Raw genomic sequence first — 22,524 nt, 5'->3', positions numbered from 1 at the left:
CTGAATTGTTGTTTAGTACATAAGCATAGACAACAGTCAGAGTTTTCCTTTCTGAGACCCGAAGTCTCATTAAGACGACCTTCTCATCCGCTGGGACAAACGCTTACTGAATGGCACCTAGCCGGGGGCTTGTTAGTATCACCACACCCGTCTGGGGTCTTTCACCAGGAGTTACTCCAGAATAGGAGAGAGACCACCCCCAATCAAGAAGTTTGATTCCAGTGCCAATGCTGTGTGTAGAGATGAGACCGACTATATCTAGTTGGTACCTTTTCACCTCCTCCACCAGTTCTGACTCCTCCCCCCCCCCCCCCCCCCCCCAGTGACGTAACATTCTACTTCCCAATAGTGAGTGTCCATCGCCAAGTTATAGTCCATCTGAGACCATCCCTGTCCCTGCCATACTGGCATTGAACCCACCCTTCGTCCTGCAGATAGTGGGCATACATGATGGAATATGAAGTATCACACAAATATATTGATATAAATCTATGGGACCTTTTTGCCAGTATCAAATGATGAAATAAAACAGGTGGTAAGATATTCAACACCAAACAGATACCTTTTTGCAAGGCATTAGTCTGCATTAACCACACATACCTGTGGCAAAACACATTCTACATCCCAATAGTGAGTGTCCATCGCCAAGTTATAGTCCATCTGAGACCATCCCTGTCCCTGCCATACTGGCATTGAACCCACCCTTCGTCCTGCAGATAGTGGGCATACATGATGGAATATGAAGTATCACACAAATATATTGATATAAATCTATGGGACCTTTTTGCCAGTATCAAATGATGAAATAAAACAGGTGGTAAGATATTCAACACCAAACAGATACCTTTTTGCAAGGCATTAGTCTGCATTAACCACACATACCTGTGGCAAAACATGCAAACAAACATATTCTGATAATAATATAAAGATGTCACCGCCTCGTATACTACACACACCACGTGTGCAGAGATACTATATCTGTGCCATCTGCTACATACTTTTCAAGTGACATTTACAGGTCAATCTTTAATTATGCAGGAAATTAGGCAATGGACAGGAATTTGGTTTCAAGTTAGTGCTCAATTTTCCCCAGTTTGCGATGATTCAAAATAGGTGTCAATCACTTTTTAAATGCTTAACAATGTTGCTCATACATATTTTTTTAGGTTTCAGGATATGTTTTCGCTTGTTTCACCTATTCATGCATTATTACGTATCTCGTTGGATAACTTCATTTATCCAGGACAGCATGGCTGAGCCTCAGCACCGTGTTATTATTTTAAGGTGAGTGCTGCATTGGTGTATATGGTCAAACATATTTAAAGGAGTAATTTGCACTTGTGAGGAAACTGGAGGAACGGTGTAAATTTCCAAATTCAAGGGGGATATTATTAAAAGGTTGTATATTAATGAACCAAATTGTTGTACTACCATCTCCTGTATATCTTGCATCCCAGTGTGTTTAGGAATACCACAAAACTGCATTATCCACCAACCCTTGCATCTTTGCTGTATTTACAGGGATGTGCCACTTTTCCTGGAAATACGTATATATTTCAGTCCATATTATGAGAGGTGGTGTGTAATAGTTAGCACATTGCGCTAAGATCTCAGAAGTCCTAGGATTTATTCTTCGCATCACATACCAGTGGTAATAATTATTGACTCAACAGCAACTAATTACCTGATTTACTGTGTCAACACTGCCCTCTTAAATGTCTTACGGGCATTAATATGTGCTCGCGGACAGCATTTGCCCCCAGTATTCTGTCCACATACATTGGTGCTCATATATATATTACAATCACATTACCATTGATATTTTGAGTCGCAAATATATACGATGAGAGACCTCTGTTGTTTTCACTGACACACGTTCACTGACACACGTCACATTTAATTCCAGCGGCTTGGGTCGTATTTCCATTGTTATCGCCACCTGTCAATCCCAGAATACAAAGCAGCTACATTTTGAATATTTCGCCAATTTATGTGCCTACGAATATCTGTGCCGTCTGCAAAGTTTATAATTACCGTTTTGTCCAAATAATATTTGGTCTTAAATTTGTATAGGCAGTCTATACATTTATTTAATTTATTGGGGGTGTAATTATCAAATCAACATGAAAATAAGGTGTCTTGTATAACATATGTTCATATTAAAATGAATCATAAACAATATAATTGATAAGTTAATGTAATTGTAAATAAATATGTAGGTGTTTTCTATATTGTTGCTTAAATAATACTTATTTGCATCTGATCGAGCTCATGGACAGTGTAATCCTCAAAATATGATATATTATTTCACAAACTGACAGCAAAGAGTTGTTCTCCTGGATCAATGGTATGCTTAGCACTTGATTGTTCTTCACTTGAAATCATATCTTGGCCTCGTTTATGCTGATTAATTTAATTGCATATATGTAACCTTATTTTAAAAAAAAAATGCACCCAGACAGTGGATATTTGTGTTTCATTCTATTTACAGATGTGAATAAATAATTTGAATAACACTGCTAAGGTATGCATGAATATGGGATTAATATGTTTTTTAAACAAATTATGCTTATTTCATAATTTGTTTATTTTGGGGTAGATAGGGTAGGTATACTGGGCACATGTGCCAATTGATTTGGTTAAATAGCAAAATAAGAATGTTGAAACCCTTTTTCCTGAAAACGACCACGTGCGTTGCGATCGAAACTTCGCAGTTTTCTGTCATTTCTGATTATTTCCTTTGAACCTATCTACGTGACTTTACCTAAAGACCAAAGAAAACTAAATGTTGAAAGGCAAGCAAAATGTTGACAATTTTGCATACGCAGTCTTACTGTAGATTACATTTAGAAACATCATCAGGTTGTAAACAAAAGGTCAAACCTCATGTGACAACTTGATTTAATTGGCTTTGTTGGCTGCTGGAGGAATATTGTTAAACATATAGTAAAATAATGGCATTATACTTCCTTGACGATCGACCTCAAAATATACCAATTATGCGGCAGAATTTCCTTAATCAGTGCTTTGCATTTCATACCATTATAAACACTTGTTCAAAAAAATGCTATTTCCTTCATGAACTAGCAAGTTGTTTTTTTTAAGTTAAATTTATTATAAACAATGATTCATCCTTCAACCACCTCAGGCAATACACTCTGACCATTTTGTACTATAAAGCCACTTTAGTCTTGCCCTTTTTCTCCTTTAGTCCACCCGTGCAATATATTCTGTAAGTTTCTCGTCCTCTTAACATAAAGTGCTGCCTCTGGCATTTTACACTCCTGTGGGCCTATGGCTCAAGATTAAGCCTCCAACATATCCTTGGTGAGTCACGAGAGATCAATTTGCTTCAGACAGTAAAGCTATCACAATCATGGGTTTGTGGAAGACTGGAGGAACAGGAAGAATTGTAAGCAAGATGTCAGACGTGCAGTTAGGATAAAGTCCCTCAGGCTCCTGCTACATTTTGTGGAGATGTTAAATGGACCACACATGAATTTCTAAAATTTGAAGCTAAAAGTATTTTGTTCTCATGCATATCTATTGCACTGCCAGTCACTGCAGCCATCTCTGTGACATGTGGTTGAACTAACGAGTGCAAGGAATGTTTGCATCCCAGAGCAGTTCATTATGTTTATATATTTCAAATAAGTGAATAGATCATTCTTCAGAATGTTGACGTGTTTTTGCCAAGCACACGCTGTAGTGTGGTTAAAGGCAATGTTCTACACGTATAAAAAGTGTGACCTTTGGTTTTGCAAAGGGTGGCATTTCTCCATTATGTGAAATATATGAAAGATATTGATTTAGTGGCAGAAATATGGTAGGGATGGAGAAGCAGATTAAGTAAAGTCTCCCAAAAGAATTAGTGTTCTCTAACATTATATTCATCACCTTTGCCATTCTTCAAACACAGTTGTTTCAAAAGGGCATAACGTGTGACATTAAGAACAACATTCTTTATTCAAGGTCTGTTGTTTACACCTATGTCGTATGTCGTAACAAAACTTAATTGTTTTTAAAAATACGATCAAAATATAGCATTTGTTTTTACATATATATAATTTAAATATTGTAAACATCTGGATGATAAAATAGACAAATTGAAGGACCTAGAGAGCTTAGAATGTCATGAGCTCCCAGCTCCACACATATTTACATGAGATGAACTTTACTTTACATTATAAAAACGTTTTTAAGCTTTCACTACTCACCAATACCGTCTGGTTAAATCTCAAATACAATTCATTTTAACAGATGGTGTAAATATCATTTTTGCTAAATAAGAAAATATCACGGTGGAAAACAAGTCCAATATATATATGTGTGTGTGTGCACTGTGTACAAAGTATATTCTAGTAATCTTTAACAGGAACAATATTCACATGTCACTTTCATAATATCATCATCATAACATTCATGTGTTATATTTTTTATATTGCAACATGACGGTTCTTGGAGGAATCATACACAATTCCCACAATTCAACCATCAGACCAGTCAGTGTTGGAGTCATCGCAATGTCTTCTGAGTACAATTCTCACTTTAGAATATTCATTCATTTAAATGGGATGCTATCGGAGATTCTGCCATGGAAGTTTATGCAATATAACGATATTCTATTGTGAGTCTATTGCCAATCAAACTACGCTAAGATTTGCCATTTCCAGCTGGCCCAAGAGGTTATTCAAGGCAAATCATGGCAGCCAGAATTCTCATTAAATGCATTGCGATTTCAATATTCACAGAATGAGTGATTGTACCACAATTCTGGCATGGCATTCAACTAAGTTTGGAGGGTTCATAGGGCAAAGCCAGCCCAGTGGAATTACCATTGAAACATATGACTGATGCTTATGTAATATATTACATAAATTCTGGCTAATATTGGTCCACTGGTAAGAGGATTGACCACTGGGACTACCACAAGCATCTCCCAGACTGCAACGTGGAACACCAGGACCACCAGAACTCAGACTAGCAGGACTATGGGGGGTTAGTAGACTGGTAGTCCCACTGGACCTACCATTAAATGATATTAATGGTGGTCTGGGAGGTCCCAGTGGTAATTCTAATGGCCCTGGAGGTAGTCTGGATGGTCGACCCATTGGAACATACAACAAAGGCATAAGCCATATGATTCAAAGGTGATTCTTCCCACACGGCCAGGCCCCATGAGCCCTCCCTGCCTCCCTGAGCTGGCACACAGGCCTCCGTGCAGCCCGGAAACACCCCACGACGATCCCACAAATATTTCTGATCCCCCGATCCCATTCGGAATCTTATTTGGTTCTAAGAATGAAATCGCAATACCTGGTTATAGTATCATGAGATTTGCTCACCTTTACTTAATATGATTACATGTTTTAATTACTGCTGTATAATGTTTTCTTATTGTTATATTTTTTTCGCCATGCACAATAACAGTTGTAAACATTAATTTTCTTTTCTTTACTTGTTCTTGGTATGTTATTTTTTCTTTCTACATGACATAGAGATGGCCACGACATTATAAACCGGTGTTGTTAAAATTATGGCCTTTAATATTTAAAGATGAAAATGTGGTGTGTGGCTATGAAGTGTCGTGCATAAATCAGTATTCTGATTCCAATCACACAGAAGGTCGCATTAAAAAAGTTAAAACACAGAGATTGGTTTCTCGCGCATGCATACTATACGACCAGGTGTTTGCAAGGCAATGCTCTCTATATAAATGCTCAATTATTTCCTTCGTGTTTATTACACTCTATGCTGAAGCTGTCTTTGTCGATGGTTAAAAAGGCAATAAGAACGTTACATCACACACAGCATTGCCAAGCTTGGTTTGCAATCGCGGACTTTGGTTCGCAATGGAGGTTTGCAATTGAGGGCTTGTGACTTGAGAACACGTTTTTGAGGGTGAATCACTGTGACCCATCGCCATCACCTGGGAATAGTGGGCAGCCATGGCATAACTGCTACAAAGCCATTTGGAGGAAATTGGTTCAGGGGTATTAAACCAACTGGAGTGCTTGTGCTCTACTCCATTGGGCGCCATACTACAGCTTCACGACACTGGCAATTTAAAGGTCAGCTAAGTGCCATGTGCTGTGAGGCAAATTAGGGAAAAACCTACAGGCGCAGCTTCGCATCTGACCATCTGTAGCCGTGCATCTGTCACCAACAAATACAATAATTAACTGTAGTCCCGTCTGCCTGCAGTAGAAACGTCAGTGGGAATTGCAGACCAAGATGATGTATGTACCGGCTCTCATGTAACATCCGATGTCAGCATTTTGATAATGACACGCGATTGTAAAGAGCAGGTGGTATTTTTGCCATGCGCCTGATTGCCCGTTCGCTTACCATGCATCATTTTGCGATTGAGCACATTAAGCCGATTTTGACAAAACTATGCAGTTTGGATAATTTTCGCAGTGGGTGTTTTCTGTAAATTTCATGACATTTGCACAATTAATTTAAATTATTCTGAACATGAAGGAAGATAATATGCTTCGTATTTAGTTTTATTCCAATTGTGTTATATATCAACATTTTTTCAACTTAAAAAAACATCATAATATAGTTAATTAGTGCATATATTAAACATTGCAGTAATTCATTTTATATTGATATCAGTAATTGTTATACTGGTTTATTTGAATATTTTAGAACGCTTAAGATTGTCAATGTTTATAGTTACACGACAGACATCCAATGCATAATTATTCAAAACATTAATAAAAGTTCACATTTTTAACTCACATTTTTAAAAATAACCTTTGTTATAACAATCCACGACTGGATGAAAACTTCCCTATGCCCTGTTGGTCATGGAAAGGTTTGGTTTTTGTTTTAACATACTTCACCATGCTCGTTAGTGCAGGTTAATGAATGGGGTACCGAGGATTGGTGTAGATATCACTCACCACTGATGTTAACTGTGACCAAGAGTCAGGTTCAGGTTGCCAGGTTCAAAGTGCAGCACGCACTAACTACTGTGCTACCAAATAACTGTACAGTATTCATCGTTCTTCCAAGTATAACTTGCCAGATAGATTGAAATGAAAGGCAGAATATAGAGCCATGTGCATTTCTTTTCATTGAGAAGCTGCAGGTCTTTGTCAGGTTTTGATCGAGCAGTATTTCATTTGTGCATTCACTATTGGCTACAGACCTTCTCAGATGGCAGTCAGCGACAATTTACGCACAGTATGCGGAGAAAATCTGCACAGTGAGCAGTGATTAAAATAGGGTTGTCTGAATGAGGTGGGCCTTTTGGAGGGCTAAAAGTTTTCAATTGAAAACTTAAGAATTAGTGGCAGCCAAATAAGTGCTGGTGTACAGATTCATTAATAATATATATTTATTTAGCTTTGAAGTGTATCCTTGCTGGCTTTGCTCACTTTCTTTTAATGGATTTTTGTACTGGGTAGTGATACATTCCACAGCCATGAATTAATGCAAAGAACATCTTCTAATATAAGCTGTTGGAGATCTATAGGGCAAATTGTCAGTGAGCTTATCTCAGGCACTGGGCTACATTTGTTTAACACCCAAAGGGCAGGACTCCCTTGTAGTTTGTTTGATCCGCAAGCAAACAGATAGCAAGCTCCCTCTGAATGATGGTTAACTCGTTTAATACTACTGCACATAACTTTTCCAGATGGCTAAACCCATGGCTATAACCCACCACCCAGTGATATAGAAGCAAGTTGCCTAAACATGTCAAGTAACCTAACCATCCCTTTTTCCTGCAATGTCACTTGACTTTAAATATATTTTATTCTTATTCAGTTTAGCAATACAGCCACTCTAACATAGTCCAATTTAGCCAATATATGAGTTCATTCTATGGCACTCACCTATAATAAAAAAACCCAGTTTGCACTTTTGGTGTGTTCTGCTTTTTAGCACATTGTTTACAGTCGGTTTTTTTGTTCTTGTTTTCCCAGAGGCTATGACCCCAATTGAACATGCCTGTAACCTTGTCTGAATTCTGTTGGTTTGACTTTAAAAGGCGTAACCATTTCCAATTACATTCAAGCTGACCTTTGTGACACAAGAGCAAATCCTGACAGTGCAAACTCCTATACTCTGTACGTAACATATTGAAGAATATCAGTGCATCAAAAAATTATTGTTTTACTTTGTACAAAATAGATAAAGTAATAAATAGATGCCTACATAAATAAAATATCAACGTAAAAAATATGAAACTTACATGAAAGCTCACCATTATAACCTTATATGTTTCAATACAGACAGCATGCTGTCATATTATGTAATTAATGTAGCATACTGAAGCAAGACCTTAAAAAACATAACTTGCCAACCTGCCTCAATGCATTTAATTATCTAGTTTTGCCTTTCAAGATTGTGCAGGGGAAAAACAACAGAACAAAGAACAAACTGTGGTACTGTGTTTTTATTGCATTAGTTATATTGCATCCTCTTTATAATCTTCTATTTAAATTGAATGTGTTTTGTATACCATTGGCCAATGGGCTGCGACATCATATCCATCAAATCTAGCACAGTGTCTGCTTCTTAATCATAAGCGTTAATTATGTGTGTCCTCCTAGTTCAGCTTGACAAATAATAACAATTCAACACTCTTATGCCAGTCTTAGTCAATTTATGAATGAACAAGATACTTGATGATTTGTTAAACTTACATGTGTATACACCATTGCACATTCATGTAAATTAAATGCATAATTGATGCACCCCACCTTATACTGAATGAATGTTTTTAGTGTCGCCATTGAATTGATTACATTTAATATTTTAGATACCAATATAGTCATATACGTGGCATGTTCATATTGCTAACTTTTCATTTAAATATAGCCACAATGAAAATCAGAATCTTTATTTATACAGGAGAAAAATTGTGAACTCCTCTTCAAAATTCCATGTGTATATTATTTATTTTACAGCCTCGGTTTGCAAATGCACTGTAAAATTTTAGAGTATAATGGATTTTTCAATAATGGATTAGCATTTTTACTTTATATTGAAAATGAATGTGAGTTACACAAGGTGACAATACGATTGTATTTGTATTCTATTATCATATTATAATTGAGAATATACCATGCAGGGAGGCAAGTCAATTTACATTGTGACGTATGGCAGCAATTAAACGGGCAGTGTTCATATTCAACACCCTAAATAACATGCGCCAGGACATTTGTGCGTATAAGTAACTCACAACGGCAAAAAGGTCGCTGAACAATTTCCAACAGGACAATGCTTAATGATATGCGACCCAGAGAATTATCTCTGCCCGATAAAATATGGGTGATGCAGAGTACGACACTCACTGTCGGTCGCCCTGCATAATAACATGGGACACTTAAATAAATTAGGATTTCTATATAATCTTCAGGCAGAGAGAAAATATTTGGCTGTACCCTTTTGCCCTCGTACCAAGTGCTGTCTTTGTAAAATATTGATTGGAATTCTATTAAAACATTTCGTACCAACACTAAACTGAAATGTGATTCAGAGCATTTAAAAATATTGGCATTTTTGAAATGTGCGTGCACATGCCCTTGCCATTGGGTCAATATAAATGCTTAAGTGCAAATCTGCCATGAGACCCTTGGTGGCTTATAGTTAGGAAGTCAATTATTGTTTTTTTTTTACAATGTGAAGATTGTATACAGAGTGTCATACTTTCTTGCGTTGTGTTTTTTGTAGAAATGTTTTTAAAATAAATGTATGAAAACTATAACTAAAACGATCACATGATAATGTATCAGCTTTGGTAATTTTTTTCACGAGAAATGGGCCTTCATGAGGTTACAACTTCAAAAACATTTCATATTTATATTTGGATAGTAATTAGCGACACGTTTATGAAAAGGCAATGATTTGAATGCTTAGAATGAAAAATAAGGCCCTACATTTGCAAGTACATTTATGTTCTGATGAATAACTTACCAAAAAATAATAAAAACAAACCCACAGTATTTTTTCCTCTTGCTAAACAGTGATATATGACAATGAGATAATAGTAATTTGTCTTCACCATTACCATCACGGGTCTCCATTTGCAGGTATTGCCTGGGTTTGTTGGCGAACAATAATTATCCATATCTTCCTATACTTTTTATTGTCCTGTGCACTCTTCTATCGCATGGTTTCCGTGACACACACCGACTTTACACCTCTTCCTTGGCCTTCCTCTTGCTCTTGTTCCCTCCATCCTTAACTTAAAGAACCACCTCGAAAATCGGGTTTCCTCCATCTGCCTCATGTTGCCATGCCATGGCAGAATTGTTCATTGTTGTGTTTGCTCATTACACTATTTTGCCTCTCATCCTTCAAACATATATTTCAGTTGCTCGTATCCTATTGTCTTTGCATTAACAGAATGCGTTGGTATGGGCATTTTGTTTTGCATAAGACCTCCACTGCCACTTCACTTATCCTGCAACATTGCCTTGAGACTTTGACAGAAGTCACCTGCTTTCAGCAACACAATTCGTATGAATTTATCTTCATAGTTTTCCATCCTTTGCAATCGTGCACGCCAAATGTTTAACATGTGGCTAAAAACGAGCAGGTTAATTTTGAACAACTGTCAGCAAATAATCACGACAGTGTAATCATATATCGGTTGCTCTCTCTCTTCCAGTCTTGTTCGGAGATGTGTGCGGGAATCCCGGAGTGCCACCCAAAGCAATACTGCACGGCTCAAGCTTCAACATTGGTGACCGGGTCCACTACAGCTGCGTCGTTGGCCACATTCTGGAAGGACAGCGTGCCCTCACCTGTACCTCAAATCCAGGGCGAGGAGCCTCGTGGGACCTCCCTGTTCCCGTGTGCAGAGGTGGGACCTTCAAAAATCAAAGGCGTCCTCAATAGTGTTAATTATTATTATTTTGTTCTCTTTCTCAATTTTTATTCCAATTTTGCTGTTGGTATCATTTAGCAGGACACAGAATCGATTCAGAAATCCTTGCAGAGCGTTGCGACCCCATGGGTGTTCGAGATTGATCCGTAGAAACATTTTCGCACAGAACTTCTAAAATGTATTCACGTGATCGTATTATCCTTTGAGGGGGCTGAACCCGAAGACTTGGTTGTGAGCCATGGCTAACATGAGTGGAGAGTGATATCACCAACCTGCACTAACCAGCCCAACGAGTATGGTCAACAGCCCCTATGACTGGCGTGGTGTCGGTTAAATATTCCTCTAGCATTGGATTTACAGATACCTGTAAATTATATTATTTTACAATACTGCAATTGTTTGTCGTATGGCAATGAAACTAATATTTTCCATTCATAGAGCTGGAATTTAGCTAAACTATGTAATTAAAAAAATAATGTAATGTGTTTTTTTTCTGCACTTGTTTGTGACCAGGCTGAAACCATCAACTTGCTGTACTTGATAATCTGGTTTTAGGCATGAGCAGATACCGACATTAAATCCTGGATATGACCAGTTCTGGCAGAATACTCTGAGCCCTGAGCCACCCAGACACGTCCACTCTTACAACAGTAGCTTAACTTACGGCGTTAGTATTTTGAATAGCATTTTTCACACAAGCCACTACTCGAAATCACAACTTGATGCGATACCAACCCTTTGTGGAAATATGTTTTCGTGGATACCTGCCGCAATTGTTGGCTCCACCTTAACGAACTGTGACATGAGTAGTGGCGGAAATGTAATTTTTTATATTTTGAATCGGCCACATTGTAATCACAAATTTGTGGAATTTTTTTTCCCAAATCATTATTTAGATTACATGCTGAATCACCATCTTTCCAACAACAAGTGGTGGAATCTTCTTGGTGCTTTCAGTAACTTCACGTAGAAGGGAAATAATAAAAGAATAAAAATTAAACATAATAAAATACAATTCTCACGACGTTTCGGCCACAATGCAAGCAGCCGTCCTCAGGTGAAGAACAGGGCTGTCGGAAAGACAGTGGTGGAATGATGTCCAATTAGCTACAATAAATTGGGCTTTTGTCTTTTTGTGATTTATTTGCAAACTTAACCAATTTTTTGTTGGAAAAAATAATGTTTTGTCACTTAGGTTCTGATTGAATGGTACATATATTTAATTTCAATAGGTTCGTGGGTATAATTTTAGTTAACATCTATGTTATAAAAAGTACTGGTGTGGAATATGCATTTGTTAGTCTTATGAGCTCATATTTGAAAATACTTAATATATATTAATATTAGAACTTTGCAAAACAATGAAATAATTTTAATTAGAGTCATTAAATGGTGCACACATATGGATAGACATATATCGTATAAAATTAGTTGCCAACTTATATACGTGTCAACATTACTAGGAAATCCATAATCTGAATAATTATTAGCTGACAGTAGTGTATTCTCCAAAGGTATACAGAAATTCTAGAACTCTTCCTTGTTATTTTCAGCCCGAGAGTCTTGTGGTGGCACAATGCGTGGACCTGGAGGGATGATATCCAGTCCCAACTTCCCGTCGGAGTACGACAATGATGCGGACTGCACGTGGATCGTATTGGCTGAGCAGGGGGATACAATCTCCCTGGTCTTCACCGACTTCCAGCTGGAAGATCAGTATGACCTTCTGGAGGTGGAGGGAGCCGACCCTCACTCTATCTGGTGAGATTCCAAATTACCTACACCCTGGGCTGTTTGAGCATTAGAAGCCGCACACTAATTACGTCTAACTTTGAATATGGTGCGGCATATCTAACGGGCAATGGAAGATAATATAAATATTGTCATTTGGGGTTGGAGTGGTTGTGTGGTGGTAAGCACACTGCATTATACGCTTAATGATTTGAGTTTGATTCCTGGCAATGACTAATGTCAGCAGTAAATTATATCTGAGCTTCTCCCCAAAATCTGTCACCAACCAGCATTGACTAGCACGGTAAAGTATCGTAAAAAAACTCCCATGACCAACACGCCAAGATGTCTTTTGCAAGAAATGTTCTGCCTTTGGTTATGAGTCTGATAATAGTAGTATTTCTCAACTTTGCAGAATATCTTACACTGCAACTTTCTCACTCTGATAATTAATTTTCCAACTTAATTGTGCATATTCATCTCACATCTTCTGATACTTTAACTTAAATTCATGTTTTTTTGTCACATTGTATAGACAGTTCAAATCTGCAAATGATGAGAAAACCCATCACAAAGATCTGCATTGCATGTACTAAAGCTCTCAGCCTTGTATATTCTGCAAAACCACCAGTGCAGAAGAACTTTATTGTGGTCATTTTATATAAGCCCACTATCAATAAATAGAGACATTGTGGACAACTGACAGACAGAAGTCTGAGAGCCTTTGTACATGCAATGCACATTTTTCTGTGTTGTTAAATGTATTTTTGTATCGACTACCGTAACTTTATTGTTCATGTCCTCCCTAAATCCGTTGCTGCAAAACTCCAGATAATACTAATGCCAGACCTCTGCCTTTAAAAAATGCTGCTGCCAGACTTCTGGCTTGAACCCACAGTTCATATATCGACACTTCTCAAACCCTTTGCTTGCTCCTACATGGATTTGCAACCAGTTACAAGATTGTACTCGCTGTTTTAAGATCATGAATGCACTTGCTTTGGCTTACCTCTGAATTCTCATCTCACTCTACTCTCTGCAGTCTGGACCTCTTGGTGAAATATAATATAATTCTCCAAACCCTGGGAAGTTACACCTCTGCTGCCCCTGTTGTTTGGAAGTCCTCTCCCCCTGGTTGTCTGCACTGCTAATTTCTTCCACCTCTATGTCCAGACTTGACTCCTTCTCTCTTCTGCCATTGGCTAGTTACTTTTCAAATCACATCTTCTCTATACTCGTTGCTCTTTCACCTTCATGCTAATCATCACTCATCCCTGATATTTCCCAATAGTAATTCCACATCACATTACAATTCACCATCAGCGTGGGGTCACGTTGGTTGTGACTAATCTTGTGTGACGTGTGGCAACGTTGCCCAATCTTCCATAACCTATGTTGGCGGCTACTGCATTCGTAAATGCTTTCAGTATAAGATGCCACGTACTTTAAAATCAATTCATGAAAACATACACGACAATAAAGTTACACATCATGCATGTACTCTATCAGACTTTAAACATCAAATGTTAAACGATTCATTGCATGTGCTTGTATTTTTACATATATGTGCATTCTAAAGTTAATCCCAAGAGGTACTTTAGTGGTTAGAATGCGTGGCTCCCAATGAGACGAATCTGAGCTCATATCACAGTCGGGTGTCCACTCACCCCTTTATCCCTGTGGGTTAATATCATGGCTACCACTTTGCGTCGAGACCATAATGGGTCTCCTGTGGGTTTATAGGCTCCTGTCAAAGGAATGCAGCATTTCCCACACAAGCTCTGGGCTGTAAATGGGATGTGAACACTTGTACACACTGTTTGAGCAGGAAAATGAACTTGAGGCGGGTGTTACAGGAAAGTATTTATATATTCAAAGCTTAAGACAGATGCTGTTGTGTTTATTTATTTACCGATTCGTACCACTTGTGGCAGGGTCTTCAGAAGACTAAAGCTGCAGAACCCACGGTCATGCCCAATGCAGACAAGCTATTCAGGCTCTTGCCCCATGTTAACTCAATCTGAAGTAGAGATTTTTACCCTTAACCCGCTGAGACAATACAAAAAAACAACAACTTCCCAGAAACACTTTTGAAGTATGCCGTTGCTCAATCTCTTCTTTATCCCCTTAACTTACCTTAACACATTACCATAACACATCAGAGAAGGAAATAAACTCTGAATTCTGAGAAGCAAGCATGTTATGGCATGTTTCTTAAAGAGACTGGTATGTTACATGCCACTGCAATTTATATTACTCATCATTAAACCAGGTGCAATTGCACATTTAAATAAAATCTTAGTACTATTCCTTATGGTATATCACTGAGATTAAATGGTGCCATTATCTTCATTTCACAATGTCATTGTGAAATTAATTTCCCATGTGGCTTTCCTGCACGGCTATGGAGTATATTCGCAATAGAAATATACATCAAGGAATTTAAAACAAATCTATTAGGCTCTATAGTTACTTTTTCTTTTACTTCTGGGTTATTTATCCAGGAGCTGTGTACTCATTAGCTTGATATAAATATGGATTTAATGTTGTTTCTCTCTTCAATAAACCCGTTGTGAATAGCATGTCATTCCCTTGTTACATTTTGTGTCACCAGAATGACAAAGTGCAAATTAAATCATAGCTGCATAGAATTATAAATCTTTAAGGTTTATTATGGATATCACTGTATGCAAATATGCACAGGATATAGAAATGTTCAACTTTGATACATTAATCTTTTGCACTTGCTTTACATTGAAATTACTTTTGGATACGAATGTTTAATAAAATTAGCAATGCATTAGTTTAGATGAGTAATATTTGCAATAGCATTTTATATATGCTTGTACATTTTGGATCATTAGGCACAATTTATTCAACACAGAGTATCTGTAAAATTAATGAAGGCGAGTGGCTCTAATATTAATTTGCATATTAACTTCAACACTTAAGGATATGGTACATTACCACTTACTCTCAATCGTTAATTCCACAACACGTTGAATGTCACTTTTATTCTTCAATCTTGAGACTCATGTGGGGAAACGTGTCCTCCTTCTTTGGGGGTGGGGGGGAAGACTCTGACTTAACGACAGGTGCTTGGGACTGCCACTTCTTACACACAGCTCCTGCAACATCCCGATCCTCGGCAATTTATTTATGTTCTCTTCCGTTCCATTATTGCGTCTGTAATCCTTTGAAATTTAGGCTTTTGGATTTGTGAGGGATTCGATGACAACCATTAATTTCAAGTTTATCAAAGGCCACGCACATTCGCTTGTTATTGCATGTATATCAATTGTTTACAAAATACATTTTTAACCATATTATGAATAGATAAGAGATGGACTGATGTCGTACGTAAGGATGTGGAGCTGAGTGGACTTGCCCATAACTGGTACCAGCAGTCTCATGATTAGCCTCTGTGGAGGAGGTTCGTGACTGACGCTGCTGGGGAGTTGGAGGTAGTCGCCCTCCAGCAACAACAGAGGACAGAGGAGCGACGCTCACAACAACGAGCGGAGCGCTGGGCACCTAAAACGCAGATAGTTGGCACGGTGGGGAGCACAGTTGGTACATCTGCCAATCATCTCAGTCAGTCGACTCCATGGTTCCTGGGTCTCTTCCGTGACCTCCTGCCAGCAAGCCTTCGACACTTAATGTGGCCTCAGAGTGCACTTTGAGTATTTGGCTGTGGTAAATGTCCACACGATAAGCCACGACATTGAGCTATCATTTGTGGCTAGGTCGCTTCTGAAAAATAGCACATATAGTTCAGTGGGCCTTACCTGGTAAAATAAATAAATAATAGTGCTGAATGGTGGTTGTTGTGATGTGTACTGCATGCACATATATAAGGTCCACTTTAACGGTCTACATTTTCCAATGGATGCTTGTACAATGTTAATATTTAAGGAATTAGTGGTTCCACTAAATCTATTGGTCATCAAAGAAGGTAGCACAATCTTGATTTGAGGTAGCACAGTTGAAGCAATGAGATTTATAGACTTTCATGAGACCTAAATAGTGCTGAATTTATTGAACTCCAATGAATAAATGTAATCATAAAATGCTCAAAACACCTTCACATGTATTCATGCATTTATGCAAGTACCTTTGCAGTGACAAATTATCTGCATATAAACAAAGTGAGCGTGCATAATTATAATAACATGTTGTCTTTCAAGAATCACACCACAGTAAACATTAGCAAAACAGTTCCCCTGGGCTGAAATCTGTTTCAACATTGCAAGTCCTGTGGGAGGTCGATCACCACTTATTTAGCATTAAAATATAAATTCGCCATTTGGTAACATTATATTAACAATTTCGATTTAAAGCTTTCGTGACTGCAGGGATTCATCTTCTTTGTTCTTTCTGTAAAGTAACATAGAATGGAAATAATAAAATAATAAAAATAAAAAATAATAAAATTATTTTCACGACGTTTCGGCCACAACGCAAGCAGCTGTCCTCAGGTGAATAATAGGTCTGTCGAGAAGACAGAGTCTGAATGACGTTGTGGCCGAAACGTCGTGATAATTATTTTATTATGTTTTTTTTATTATTTCCATTCTACGTGACTTTACCGAAAGAACCAAAAAGATATATTAACAATGTTCATAACAAGTACACGGCTTTTAGAAAGTGAGATATTTAGTTTTACCTATACTGAATCGAAGATATATCTGATTGTATTTAACAAGTGTAATAATGCTTTCTACTGATTAATTTAATCATATTAATTAACAGTCACAATCATATCATAACTACTCCAAGTTCACATTGGAAATTATGACATGTTCAATGTTTTTCAACCAACAAAGAGAGGGATAAATGAAAGAATAAAACAGAGTGCTTTATGTTTAAAGCACGCTCTACATTTTACACGCATGGGTTTACATGTGTTTTCGGTGGTACAATTGGCGAAATGTAACTTTCAGAAATGTTTTCATTTAGTGGTGAAAATGTTTTATTGGGAATACAGTGGTTCTTTCCTTGTGAATATTTGTTGAAACCTGTAGTTGTTGATATGAAAACAGCTCTTGCTGTTTAACACCATCCATAGGGGAGACATAGGCTGCGTTATTCTGTGGCCTGTAAGTGCCACTAAGAGTGAGATATGTTTTTTTGTATTTGTGTGTCGTGGCCATATATGCTTGAATGCACCGTGGGATAGGATTGATGGGGTGAGGAGGGCCTATACAAGTTGGCACTTGCCACTGCTCTTCCAATTATTTGGTAACACAACCTGATTTCTTGCACCTGAGCTGGGCATCCACAAGGGACCCATGTGCTCATGCAAGCGTTTGAGATCACCCAGCATCAGAAACCCAACCTGAAAATTACTTGCTTTACAATTTATATTGACTTGGCACAAAGACAAGCAACGGTGGGACAAGTTTTCTTGCGTGTTTTTTTCAAGTTCGTTTATTTAAAAATAATTTTGTTGCGTCATTATATATATGGGGAGGGGGGCTGTGAATATAACTATCTGAAATAAACATTCTTAGAAAAAAAATTGTGATTTTGATGTAGTACATGGGTAACCAAGGGCAATCGTTTTTATTTGATTTAAAACAATGTTTTTTTATAGCAACCTTGGTTTGTTTAATAATGCCAGGCAAGATCAGCATACTGCTCAATCATTTATATGATGAGGCACAGGCTTTGTGTACGAATAGAAAGAGAAACATCAGAGTAGCTTTAGGTGAGAACTACTGTTGAGCAGCAGTGTGTCTTGTCACTAACGTTATTTGGTGCTGTGATTATCTGTTCAATGAAACCACGCAGAGTGTAGAGACAGCAAATCCTCCATGGATTACAATTAGTCACGTGCAACTTAAAGACTCAGTCTTTTTGAGTTTGGTCCTTGGCTGCAGCATTTCATGTTTAGGAAGTTTCAAGCAATGAGTCTGGACACGGGGGTTGTACATTCATGTTAACAGATGTAGGTGTATAATGTCTGTGCTACTTTGTGGGTCAAAGCGGGGAGTGGTGGTATAGCGGTTGGCGCACTGCGCTACGAACCCAGCGACCCGGGTTTGGTTCCCGCTCACAGTCGACACCAGTGAAACTTTTGTGAACTGGTTCTGGGCCTCCCCTAAGTCGGCTCGGCCTCAAATGAGTACCTGGTGAGGTGTGTAAAACATCAGCACTCTGGAGACAAAGGCGGCCGGGCATGGTGCTGGCTACCTACCTCCTCGTGTGCTGTCCCGGCCTTCATTGGTGATCGCTAAAAGCACTTGCCCATTCAGTCTGTTGAGGCTCTAGGGGAGATTTTTGTCTTTGTCAGAGAATGTGACTTGCAACAAAGCAGCGAGAAAATAAACTCCTGCCTTTTGAATGGACGTGCATGTGGAGGATGTTCGGGATTTCTTGAAAGGATAGAGTATACAAAGTATAACTCGGCAAGAAAGTGTTGTCCATGTAATTGGCAAAGGGAGGTTGCCAAGAGGTGGAAAACGTGTGTGGGATGGAGGAGACCAGGTCAACAAGACAGGAATTGGGGTGGCATCCAAAGATTTGCAACCAAGAGGAAGATCAAAAGTCAGATGGTGAGATAGGGTCAGGGCAGAGTTTGAAGCTCGAGCATCAACTTCACAAAAGCTCAGGATTTAGTGAATGCATGTAATCAATAGTAACTTGTGGTGGAATCAACAACATTGGCTCTGATGACCGATTGATCTTGACGTATGTTTTCCTTTGAAAATATATTTAGCCATCATGGCGTTAATTGGTCTATACAGTGTTAATATGCACATATGCGGGGACGATACTCTATGCGGCGACTGAAGCTCATTACATGCTAATCTCTCTCCCTAATCTCTCTCTCCCTAATCTCCCCCATTAACACAACTGACGTGCTTGCGTGCGGGGATGGAATTCCTTTCAAGCTCGGACTCCGCCTGCTTGTCCTTGGCCAACATACTGTACATAACGTCTTGTTGTAACAGCGCTCTCGCTGTGTTATTCCTGGTTCAGCAGTTCCACTGCTGGATTATTTTCTCCGCCTGAGGACGACCGCTTGTGTTGCGTTGGAAACGTTGTAATATATTATTTTAATTTTATTTTTCTACCTACGTGACTTTACCGAAAGAACCAAAGAGTATAGGAAGTTATGTTCTGTTTATTATAGCTTGAAATTGGAAGTGGCTAACATGGGTTATATTGTCCCCTAGTTTAAATAAAAAAATATATATATGCATACTGAATAGACTGTGCAACGAATATATTTTTTTTTTTATGTACTAATGACATTTCACAATTTTCAGGTAGAGTTGACATTTGTAAAACATTGGGTTATCAACGGCTACAGTAATATGTTCTGCAGCTGAACAATATGCAAACCTCTGGAGACCATTATCCATACAGCCATTATCGCGCTCATCCATAGGAATGGCCAGCCAAGCTACATGACATCCCATTATACGACTGTTAATTAGGGCTGTAACAATCAGACACTTCTGCAATAATTATGGCAGGCCGAACCATTAGCTGAATCCTTCATCTGATGTTGCTTATTACCCAGTCACATTATCCAACTCACTATTTACACTCCAGGGGTTTCCCAGGTTTTTTTTTCCCTCTTGTCACATTGACATATGTTGTCAAAGATCTCTCTTCATAACCGACTGGACTACAGCTGATTGTGTTGATTCATATGCTAAATTGGAAATTTATTTTATGAAAGCATCCACTTGGTTTTTAGAGACAGGCTTTATGCATGTAGCCAGTACTTCATGGTCACACATACGCCAGTTTCCCTTTTGATGAATACACGTGATATGCCTATTGCAAATGTATTATTAATGGAAGCCTTTCAAACCGATTGTGTTTTACCAGTTGTCATTATTGTTCTTCTCAAAGTAAATTAGAAGCAGATTGATTTTGTTAAGAGTAATAGTATGCCAATTATGGGTTTATTCTTAAAGTTTCACATTAATTGGTACTTTAATCACTACTGTAAATGCAAATATGCGTGCACTTTTAAAGCAGCTGTCCTAAACTTTGAAGTCACAGAGGACCATTATCCATTTAAGCTGTTTCAATAGATCCACTCTATGGCTCTCACGGATCTGAGAGGAAAAAAAACCACGTGTCATTCAACCTCACCCTGCCCTTCCCAAAGTATCTACCCGGCACAAAGAGTGGGGTTCAAGGAACAGGAAGCAAGACATTGAGGTTAGATCTGAGCTAGTGTACTCTATACTCGAATGTAGTTTCTTCCTATATTATGTGTACTTTAATTGGAATTGTGCATGGATTGCAGATTCCTTAGAGATAATCTTATATATCTATATATATATAACATTTGTGTTTTTGATGCATGCCAATCAAACATGCATTTTGTATTTACAAAATACCAATGTGAATGTCCAACTAGTGCCTCTTTCTTTTTTGCACGCAAGGCTGACTGTTCATTTGGACTATTTTTTCCCCCAATTATGAATGCAATGGGTCCAAGGCCTTCATCCTCCTTGGGTAATCTACAGTGTTTAACATTTTGTCCCGTGTACCCTTAGGTCATCGTTAAAGGTGACTCCGACTGATTGCAGCCATAATGAAATGGCCATTTGGATCACCCGGGTTGTATTTCAGCCATTTTTTCAAGCATAAGTAGGACCAGATATTAGTACAGACTTTGAATAGATCGAATAATTACAAATAACAAGCAGCACCAAAAAAAAGGCTAATTATAAGGTCTGTACAAATGCTTCGAAGAAAGATGAACACGGCATTGACAGCATTCTCAGGTTTTTTTTCTTATGCGTATATGTGTATGTTTATATTAATTCCAAAGTAATAACATGTTAAAATACCTATGGGTGACCTATTTTGTTTATATACGTGCTTTGTAAGCTCCAAAAGTAACGTTGGCCATGCAATGTTCATTATAGCTTCAGGATTCAACTATATGGCCTTTGCGGATTTTTCTCTCTTTAATAAGCAGCTGTTTAAATGTTGCTTTAATAAGTGTTATTACTATATTAGGCAAATGCATAATATAATCAGAATTGTATAATTCGTATACGTCAATGTATGAGCATACATTTCCTGTCATTCATTTCACACGTTTCTATCAGAGCGACTGGTCTCTGCCACTCATTACTCATCCATTTCCCTCGTTGCCTTATTTGTCAGTTGCCTAGAAGGTGCCTGCTCTTTCTGCTCCTATAAGGGCACTATAAGCATCCTGTGTGCTCTTTGAAGTTTTCTGTATATGTCAATACAGAACTGCGTTTGTCATTAATTTCATTGTTTTTCTGTTTTATAAACATAAAATGTATTATGAACTTGGCCAAAGTATACAATGCTTTATTTGCGACATGCTGGTAATAATGTAGTTTAGAAAACGTGAAAGAGGTTATCACTATTCAGGCAGAGTCTAATGGCGTTACCTCCACTGTATAAACCCTGAGGGCATTGGCACATGTGTAGAGGTTCTACTTAATTAGGTCTCTGCAGAATTGTGTGCGTTGTCTGCTCGAGCAGGTGTATATTATACCAGATACTATCAATCTGCTTTTTGATGTGGTTCATTAAGAGGGAGGTAATCATCCACCATTCATACAAGGTGTGTGTGTGGCTGCCTGCATTATTACCAATAGTGCACCTGGCCTGGCACAGGCGCCGTGGGGACGTCACCGTCACTTAGTGGCGAATGGCGGGTTATGGTATTGGTTGGCATTACCAATATCAGCTATGTAAAATCTACAAATATATAAAGGCCTTACCATGCTAATGTGACATCCCGAAATTCAAAGCATTTGCATTTCATAGTAAAATGTAATAATACAAAGTGCAGACCTTTGAAAATTAACATGATGTGGATATGATAATTCTAACTCTACCCGCAAATAGCTATGGCAAGTCCTGTTAGTGAATATCATACAGTATGTATACACATACAAATACATCTATAGACTGCATACCCCCATTTA

The 22,524-nt window shown here is 38.2% G+C and overlaps 1 protein-coding gene across 3 annotated transcripts in view; it reads left to right on the top strand.

The window, feature by feature from the left end:
• CSMD3 (CUB and Sushi multiple domains 3) overlaps positions 1 to 22,524 on the top strand; it is a 426,461-nt gene that overhangs the window by 148,736 nt on the left and 255,201 nt on the right. For all 3 annotated transcript variants that reach the window (XM_078855831.1, XM_078855830.1, XM_078855832.1), the window contains exons 4-5: positions 10,631 to 10,825; positions 12,403 to 12,610. In XM_078855831.1, the coding sequence (XP_078711957.1) occupies positions 10,631 to 10,825; positions 12,403 to 12,610 (403 nt within the window). The remainder of the gene's footprint in view (positions 1 to 10,630; positions 10,826 to 12,402; positions 12,611 to 22,524) is intronic.

This window comes from Lampetra fluviatilis, chromosome 4 (genome assembly GCF_964198595.1).
Source record: "Lampetra fluviatilis chromosome 4, kcLamFluv1.1, whole genome shotgun sequence".
NCBI lineage: Eukaryota > Metazoa > Chordata > Hyperoartia > Petromyzontiformes > Petromyzontidae > Lampetra > Lampetra fluviatilis.
Note: the sequence above shows the minus strand (reverse complement) of the source record. Positions and strands in the feature narration are given on the sequence as shown.